The 9,932-nt window shown below is 36.7% G+C and overlaps 1 protein-coding gene across 1 annotated transcript; it reads left to right on the top strand.

The window, feature by feature from the left end:
* The first annotated feature begins 356 nt into the window (after window positions 1–356).
* Window positions 357–8,268, top strand: LOC136843190 (prostaglandin G/H synthase 2-like). The gene is made up of 12 exons (XM_067111263.1): window positions 357–723; window positions 3,511–3,627; window positions 3,802–3,921; window positions 4,125–4,268; window positions 4,414–4,557; window positions 4,708–4,886; window positions 5,093–5,176; window positions 5,370–5,510; window positions 5,643–5,933; window positions 6,071–6,181; window positions 6,360–6,573; window positions 6,829–8,268. Exons 1-12 carry the CDS (start codon window positions 669–671, stop codon window positions 7,074–7,076), a joined length of 1,848 nt encoding a protein of 615 aa, XP_066967364.1. The 5' UTR covers window positions 357–668; the 3' UTR covers window positions 7,077–8,268.
* The last annotated feature ends 1,664 nt before the right edge of the window (window positions 8,269–9,932 follow it).

A 9,932-nucleotide genomic window follows, 5' to 3' on the forward strand; every position in this document is an offset into this window, starting at 1 on the left:
GAGAGAGAGAGAGAGAGATTACTATGAAGCCATTTAGCTACTATTATGCCAGTAATTTCTAATGTTTCCCGTATGGGAAGTGAAAAGGGAAAATGATAATGAATGTGAAAATAACTCAATAGGCCTAGGAAAGGAATTCTCCTCCTCACATACCTGGATGTCTTTCCTACATTCTTTCCACCGCGCGTAAGCATCACATTGTGGGAAGTCCAGAAAGTATACAGCCCAGCCTAAAGTTTGGAACATCAGTCGAAATTTTTCTTTTATTCCTTTTCGTATTATTTATTGGCCTACGCATGCGGTTGCGGTGTTGAGAACAGCTCCATACAAACAGGAGATGGGCTTTCCTCTATACTGTATAAGAGCTAAACGAGCTGGGGGGAATTCCGGCTCTCAAAGTACGAGAACTATATGACGTCACTCGTAGATACTCGTATATATACTACCAGCGGCTGCTCCACCAGTCAGAGTTCTCTCAACCTTGCAACAGCAAGGACCTACGCTCACGACCAAAAACGAGAACGGTGCTCCTTGCCGGGACATTTTTACTTGATATTTACAGAAACAGAACAGAAGTGAGAGCGTGTCAAGTGATTTAAAACCGCAGTGCCCAGAAGGAGGAAGTAGTGACTTTTTTTTCTCTTGATAGTGTACACGCATCGCAGCCTATGTCCACCACCAAAGCCGAAAGCATGACTCGACCGGAATGGCGACGAGATGATGGTAAGTTTAAGCATATTTATTACTGTTCTTGAGCTGATTAAATGCAATAATGGTCTCTAAAGTAAAGACCTTGCATCACCCGGCTTCGGGTGAAAATGAGGTTACCCAGCTTCTCCCGTAGCCCTGTAAGATGTCGTTTCCGTTAGCTTAGGGCAGGTGGCCCAAACTTTAGCCGAAGGTGAACTGTCTTTTGGGGGGCACTGGATATGTTTTTTTTTGTATTTTGCTGTAAATGTTAAATCACTTTCCGTTGCATTAAAACACAATGACTAGAATTGTTGAGCATTACTGAAGTCTTAAAAGAACTGTAATTTTAGAAATATGGCTCACACATTCCTCAGTACCATTATTTTTTTTTTTAAAGAAGATATTATTCGGCATTAATCAAAGATTTTCTTGCCTGAATATAAGCCTCTTAAAAACATAATAGATAATACCTTGCAATTCAGATACAAGACAAAAGTTTGCAAAGCAGAGGTTTGCGCGACGGAACTTCAAAAAATCTAAGGCAATTGATCACATGCTTTAGTTTTCACTTTGCCAGCACTCATCATTCTAAGCTACGGTAGATTTCTTTACGATTAAAAAAAAAATTACTCCTTAATTACGCAGTTTCGCTTGTGCTATAAAGAGAGAGAGAGAGAGAGAGAGAGAGAGAGAGAGAGAGAGAGAGAGAGAGAAATGGGGAATGTTATGGGAACTTTCGGGTGAACTTTGCTATGTTCGTCTTACGACGTAAATGTTAGTATAGTTTCTGACCTTGACTTACCACTCACTGTCTCTAGTCCAGTGTGTGTGTGTGTGTGTATGTATGTATATATATATATATATATATATATATATATATATGTATATGTATATGTATATGTATATATATATATATATATATATATATATATATATATATATATATATATATATATATATATATATATATATATATATATAAAGAGAGTGTGTGTGTTTGTATGTATGCATAGGTCAGTCCCAGGCAAAAAGTCAAACGAACTGGTCTGCGACGGGCATCGGTCATACGACATAGGTCACGTACTCGTGCGTGATACAGCAATGAGGCAACGCCTGTTTGCAGGGCACACAAATGCCTCGTTGCCAATACCAACACCTCCACCGAATGGTGACGCTCGCGGCGAAGTCCTCGCATTATTCGGCTCTTGATTGGGAACGGATGTCTTGAAACGCTTTGACCTTGGAGGGATCAGTCGTAGATAATATTTTTACTTGGTTCAGAGGTTAATATCAAAATGTTTAAAAGTGACTGCTTGCTTTACTGCGCAATTCTATTGTTTCATTCTCTTTTTTTCTGTTAAAGGAAAAATAATGCATTGCAATTCAAACTTCACCTCATTAAATCAGATCTATTTTTTTCATTTGTGAATGAAAAAGCGTAGAATAATCAAAACTGCAATTGAAAACCGCCATGAACGAAGATAAATATTAATAGAAGAGGTGCCAGAGTATTTCATGGTCATAAACAATGGAGACCAAACCCGCTCTACGACCATAATATAACCTTGAGACGGGCGACCGTATAACTCGGCGATTCGTAGGTATTGTGAATGAGTGTGTTTTTTATTTAGGTTGTTAAAAAACTTGAATTCTGCTGTAATCAATTTGATTCTCACGATGAAAACAGTTGAAGCACTCAGATTTACCAGTATAAAGATAAAACGGTAAAAAATTCAAAATGAAGGGCATAAGACGGAAAGCTCCACTTGAAAATCAAATAGAAAAGTCCTACATAGAGCTTTTCTCTATCTTCTGTGCGTAAAATAAAACCCCTGCAGAGACTAGGAAGCCGAATGTCAATGACGAAAAAACATACCAGAAATATCCAGTTTTTCTTTAGTTCCACAAAACCAGTTACTCTCTGGCTTTTAGTTCATGTCTCTATCTCGTTGACATTCAGAGAGTGTCCTTAGTTATCATCCCCAAATGCCTCTCCAGCATCCCAAAGGAAGTTGTCCAATAATCTTTTTGATTTGACAATCCCTGAAGCTTTGTACCCAAACTGGAAAGTCCCCGGAATCCCCAGTCTGTAATACCGTATATTTGTCGCATAGTTGACGAGCAATGGGTATCTTCAATATAAGAAAACGAAAAACACTAAGGATGGTCTTCATCTCTTCAAATAGATCAGGTGGTCTAAGAGAAAGAGAGAGAGAGAGAGAAGTGCCTTTATGGTGATGGTATGGCAGACCGTGATGTGTTGATAATAATGATGAAGGCATAATTGACAATTCCACCTAACAGATAGATGACAAAGTATGTTTCAGTGTGTGTGTATATTTTTGATGGGGTGACTTGCCACTTCCCAGAAGAGATCTGGGAGAAAGGGTGGTGTGAAGGGCACTGGTATCATCTGATGTACAGAAGGCTGGTTTCGCTGTTCTTGGTACTGTTGTGTCAAAAAGGAAGCTGGGATTTAAGGCTTACTGGTTATCAGTGAGGGTGATTGATATACAGTAGTGTTTGCGAGGGTATGTTGGCATGGATGTGAGTATGGAAAGGGACGGGTGGCATTTCATGTAATAAGTTTGGGATAAATTAATGTTTGTTTTCTGTTTCTACCAAATGTCTGGCAGCTGGAAAATGTCATCTAGAATTTAATCACGTAATAAAGAAAGTTGCTAAGACATTTTTAATGTTTAAAGGACCTTCATTATCTGTGCCAGCAAGATATATAAAGAAAAATATACGGTAGAAGTAGGTCTCATTATTTTTTGTAAGTTCTGGCATAATTACTGATGTTTCTCTGTTCTCTTCCAGGCGACACAAAGCTGGTATTTGGAGTCGCCGGCATTATCTTGGCAGCCTCTTTCCTCTTCATGAGGTCTCCAGTCACAGAAACGCAACTTCCACAAGCCCAGATAGTAACCACTTACGGTAAGTTGAAATTCTACCTTTTATTTCACGTCACGCGAATTCACTTTCATTGAAACTATAAAAATCCAATAAGAACTCTTAGTTCAATGGTTGTCTGTATTTATTGCATCTATTACGTTTCACATTACAAAGATATCAATAAGAATTATCAATTTACTGCCTTATTCATTCCAGACTATGACCCCTGCTGTGGATACCCATGCCAGAATCAGGGCGTCTGTATGGCTTGGCCTGGAAACAACTACACTTGCGACTGCACTGGAACTGGGTATTACGGAGACCACTGCGAAATACGTAAGTAACAAATAAGAAATAACGAAATAATGTATTGATTCCAAGAACTACGCTGTCATAACTCTCCAAAGGCATCAATCATTTCTCATGGAAAAAGATCCTCATGTTTTTCAGCTTTGTAGAATCATATCAGTATATAATTTCTGCTCTAAGTCAGATGTTGTTAATTATGTAATTGAATTTTTTTCTTTTCTTCTATGCAGCGACATGGCCAGTCTGGCTGGCAAAGAAAATCAAACCTGACCCAGAGTCACTTCACAACTTTCTTACATCCAACGGCTGGTTGTGGGCCATCCTGAACAGGATTCCATTCATTCACAAGAAGCTGATGACATACGTGTATTTGTGTAAGTAACATCAAGCTCATCCGATTTTGTGATGAAAATTTTGAAGAGTTTATTAATCTGGCAATTTGGAAAATTCTTGAAAATAGGTAGTTGTTTTGAATAATATACAAAACCAGCTCAGATGCAATTTTCCTTTCTTCAACAGCTCGTGGCGATATGGTAGACTCTCCACCAACTTATGAAAGTGATCACAGCTACATCACACTTAACGCCTATTTCAACGAAAGTTATTATGCCCGTGCCCTCCCACCAGTACCTGAGCACTGCCCAACACCCATGGGAGACAAAGGTGAGTTAAATTGGCGGTAGAATTTCATAGTATAAAACTTCATTTGTGCAGACTGAATGGTTGATTATACAGTCGCTTCAATAGCTGATAAATTTTCCTAACATGCCTCCAATTTTGCCAAACTTAATCAGTTTTCTTATTTGTTTCCAGGATTCAAAGAGCTTCCAGACGTCGACCTCCTGATCAAAAAGGTCTTCATGAGGAGAGAGTTTATCCCAGAACCCCACGAGACCAACGTCCTTTTCCAGTACTATGCTCAGCACTTCACTCATCAGTTCTTCAGAACCGACCAGAAAAAAGGACCACAGCTCACCAAAGGCACTGGTGGTGTAAGTATTGCATTCATACCCTTTGTTACATTCAGATAATCTGACTGTGTTTGGACGCATTTTGGCTGGGATATCAGCTTGATTAATGAAAAATAAATTTACACTATCATTAATTATATGAAAATAAACAAAATATTGTAAACTTGATTATTTTTTCATTACTATTTTTTGCCTGAGATGACAACCTTTTTCATTTTTTTTATTAGGTTGATGTTTCCAACATCTACGGACTGACTGAAAATGACCGTCAGGCTTTGAGGTCAAGGGTCAATGGAAAGCTTCGTACTCAGGTGAGTTATCAGTATTCGGGACTTTATTGTCAATTCAGTTTTGAAAACATTAGTATTGTATAATTCAGTAAATGTAAATATATTACTCCTTTATTTCCTGTGTGAAACTTAATACTTCATGGAGAGTCTCAATGAAAATAGCTTGTTCTTCAAATATTTGCATTAATGTTTACTTGTTCCATGTTCATTACAGGTAATTAACGGAGAAGAGTTCCCCCCTTACCTGAAGGATGTCCCTGACATCACAATGGACTACCCACCAAATGTTCCAATTCCAGAAAGTGGGAAGTTCGCCCTAGGACATCCATTTTTTGCCCTTCTTCCTGGACTCTTTGTAAGTGTCTCATGTTTTTCAATTTATTCAGTTAATGAAATAAATCTCATTATCAACATCATCAGCTAAACCATGGCTAGCATCAAATTTTGGTATTTTATTATCAAATTAATGAAAGCGTTTACTTGGTAGGCCTACGCAACCATCTGGGTACGTGAACACAACAGGGTCTGTGACGAACTCTTGAAAATCCATCCTGACTGGAGTGATGAACAGCTATACCAAACAGCCCGCCTGATTATAACTGGCGAAGTCATCAAGATCACGATTGAGGATTATGTCCAACATCTCAGCCAGTACAAATTGAGACTTTCTTTTGAACCAGATCTCGTCCATGGAACGAGGTTCCAATACCACAACAGAATCCATGTCGAGTTCAACCACCTGTACCACTGGCATCCACTTATTCCTGATGCAATTGAGGTATGCATAAGAGTCCAGGTTCTGTCGAGTGTGATGGTCTTAAATTGAGTATAGTCCTGAACAATGTTGAAGTTTATTTTTAGTTTCTGAAGGTCAGATTTTTCGTATTCACCATATCATCATCTCTTTCCCTACAGATTAATGGAACTAACTACGCTATCATGGATATGGCTTATAACACACTTCCCATCTTTAAACATGGTCTCGATGAGTTTATCCATTCAATGGTTAACAGCCGTGCTGGAGCGGTAAGTTTAAACATAACTGTACTTCAGTCAATGTTTTCTTTGTAAAAGGTGTATCAGGAAATTTTCTTGACTCCTACTGGTAAATAATTGCTAATCAAGTTAATTTGAATTGCCTAAATTAAAAACTCACACTATATGTGATGTAAAAACACTAATATCTTTTTTTTTCTTTCTTCAGTTGACAAACCGGAACCATGCTCATGTACTTTATCCAGTGCTGAAGAACGTCATTGAAAGTGGACGGAAACTGAGGTTCCAGAGTGTAAATGCCTACAGGAAGAGGTTTGGTCTTCGTCCCTTCACCAGCTTTGAAGATATGACTGGTGAAAAAGAACTTGCTGCAGATTTGGAGTCATTTTATGGAGATATTGAGGCTGTGGAATACTATGTTGGTGAGTCTTCACTTCCCCATAAATGATTATTTTCTTCATTGTTAGTCAGCATTGAAAGTTTTTCCTTTACGACTGCCACCTAGCTGGAGGTGTCATTTGTATAAATAAAATTTCTTTCCAAATTTTAATTTCATTTTTACTAAATTTTCATGTCTAAGTTTACCTCAACGTTTTTGTGTATAAATTCTCTTGTAATTAACTGTAGCAAGACATTGAGTCTCAGATATTAAAATCACCTCTCCTTGTGTCTTACAGGTCTGCTAGCCGAACGCCCAGGCCCTTCAATAACACCCTTAACAATGGTGAACATCGGAGGCCCCTGGAGTGTCAAAGGTCTCATTGCAAACCCAATCTGCAGTCCCAGGTACTGGAAACCCTCCACCTTTGGTGGCGAAGAAGGCATGAACATCATCAAGACCGCATCTCTGGAAAAGCTCTTCTGCCTGAACATGAAAACTGGGTGCAAGAACATTGCCTTTACTGTCCCCGAAGGCACGCCATAGAATTACCCCTCATCATAGGTGTTTCCAGAGGAAATGCCTTTTGATTTATTTATTCTTCAAAATATCTCTCCCACTTTGTAAGAGTGATTTCTATTTTGGATTGACTGATAAATTTATTTATTTCATGGTTCCGGTTTCTTAGCAAGCGCTCTTACAATCTGAATAGATTCATTTCTATCAAGGGGACTATTTTGAGAGCAAGCAGTTTTCTTAGTTGATCTAGAAGTGCTTGCCTAAACAGGCTGTGCTTAGGTTATAAGACGTCGTCAGTTTCATTTCTTGCATCTTTTTGTTGTGGTAGGGGTCAAGGAATAGTGAAAGATCTGCAAACGTAATCTCAGGTAATGCCAGAAGAGGTGAAGATGAATCTCAGCCTTAGTCTAGCAAGTTTTTCATTTGAGTTGCAAGGATTGCCTAGTGGCTTATATGTTCTTTACTTTGCACGTAAAGCTCGCATCATATCCAGGTTTTATCAACGGCGGTTCATTGCATTCCTATATGTGACAGTATAGGAGATTCTGCAATGCGTTCGCTGTGCACTCATAGATGGCATAACTGCTTTCTTAAGGACTTTCCAATTTTGTTCCTATTCGTCTCTAGGTTTTATTTATCATATATATTTGAATTTATGTTCAGGGGACTAGGCATAAGGAGCGATCCCCGTAACTCGAGTTTTTTATACTGTACTGTCAGAATCTCATGTACCACTCATTTTCTGCTTTGATACTAGTCATTTATTGCAGTAAGCACATAGAGATTTTAGGTAATGATTATTTATGATGATGGTTAAATTATTATTGTTAGTATGTCGGTTAGACAGGTTTCCTCATAACTCATCATAGGATATTGTGAATGTTTTCGTAGTTTTTGTCCTGAAGCTTCTTTGAAAAAACATTACTAGTTTTTTCATCTTTGTCATTAATAAAAGTCGCGAGAGATGAAAGATTCCAGAATTAAAGCTAAATTTTGTGTCAAGATTTTCACGTTTTTCTGTTACCGTGGGCATTTTCAGTATAAACCAAGGATAGACTGTCTTGTATATATTGACTCACTTTATATTTATGTTACCATATTTGTATATACGATATACTTTTTCAGTAATGAAGAGATTCCGTAAATATTTTTATACATTCCGTTGTGATTGTCTGTTCACGAGACCAGATAATTTTGTAATAAAAGATATACAAAATAATATGATGTTTTACTGTTCCAATGCTTGAGGTGATAAAGGAAGTGGATGAATTTGAATAAAATAATATTTTAGAAATAGCCTGCAAAAGCAGATTAAAATTATGACAATACACAAAGGAACTCCGGGAGTTCCATAAACCAGTGCACTTTACAAGTCGCTTTACAATTGGAAATTCCCAGTTCAAGAAAAGGCTAAATATATATATATATATATATATATATATATATATATATATATATATATATATATATATATATATATATATATATACATATATATACGTATGAAAAAGAACGAGATATTTAAAAATACTGAGATATATATATATACATATATATATATATAAATTATATATATATATATATATATATATATATATATATATATATATATATATATATATATATATATATATATATATATATATATATATATTTATATATATGTATATATATATTATATATATATATATATATATATATATATATATATATATATATATATATATATATATATATATATATATATATATATATATATATGATTCAGTGTATGCATCTGCGTCAGAAGAGAATCAGTAGACAATTGTTGGATTCCGGAAGCAATATTTTGTATGACGGATCTACATAACGTCCAATGGATGGAAGATTCGAGGCCACGCTACATTATATATAATATATATATATATATATATATATATATATATATATATATATATATATATATATATATATATATATATATATATAAATATAATGTCTAAATACGTTTCCTCCGCATTAAGAGAGAATAACGCTGTTTATCCATTATCCAGACTAAATAATAAGTCAGCCGTTACTTGAAAATGCCACAAGGAAAGCTAAACCACTATTGTGAGGAGTCTGAGCGTTCCGCATCGAAGACTGACTCATGAGTAATCGAAACAAGCTCCTCTGGCGAATCCTGCAAGAAATGTACTGATGCCACTTAAACAATTGATTTCAGTGTAAATCTATCTATATATCTATCTATCTATATAATATTTACATAGGATAAGTTCACTGAAACAGTTATTTAAGCCAGTGCAACCATGACTCACTAGTGTTTTTTGGGGGGTTTTCCGTAAAAGAAAATTATTGTGCCGGCTTTGTCTGTTCGTCCGCACTTTATTCTGTCCGCACTTTTTCTGTCCGCACTTCTTCTGTCCGCCCTCATACCTTAAAAACTACTGAGGCCAGAGGGCTGTCAATTGGTATGCTGATCATCCACCCTCCAATCATCAAACATACCAAACTGCAGCCCTCTAGACTCACTAGTTTTTATTTTATTTAGGGTTAAAGTCAGCCATAATCGTGTTTCCTGGCAACGATATAGGATGGTCCACCACCGGGCCGTGGTTCAAGTTGCATGGGCCGCGGCTCGTACAGCATTATACCGAGACCACCAAAAGATTGATCTGTTTTCGGTGGCCTTCATTATACGCTGTAGCGGCTGTACAGGAAACTCGATTGCGACGAAGAAACTTCGGCTCATTTTTTACTTGTTTCTCTTTCAACCCACATAGCTTTTAAACTTATGCGAGAATGGACCTTCACATTACTGACTGTGCTTATTTTTTCTATACAGTTTCAATGGTTCACGTGTAAATAGTTATTTGACAACTCAACAACTGTTTTGGACAAAGC

Source organism: Macrobrachium rosenbergii, chromosome 11, assembly GCF_040412425.1.
Source record: "Macrobrachium rosenbergii isolate ZJJX-2024 chromosome 11, ASM4041242v1, whole genome shotgun sequence".
Lineage (NCBI taxonomy): Eukaryota > Metazoa > Arthropoda > Malacostraca > Decapoda > Palaemonidae > Macrobrachium > Macrobrachium rosenbergii.

Excerpts from the sequence above, each read along its gene's own strand:
- LOC136843190 (XM_067111263.1), top strand. The coding sequence starts at position 669 with ATGTCCACCACCAAAGCCGAAAGCATGACTCGACCGGAATGGCGACGA. Across the intron at positions 6,182-6,359 it reads TTAACAGCCGTGCTGGAGCG|TTGACAAACCGGAACCATGC; the intron begins GTAAGTTTAAAC and ends TTCTTTCTTCAG. Across the intron at positions 6,574-6,828 it reads GGCTGTGGAATACTATGTTG|GTCTGCTAGCCGAACGCCCA; the intron begins GTGAGTCTTCAC and ends TGTGTCTTACAG.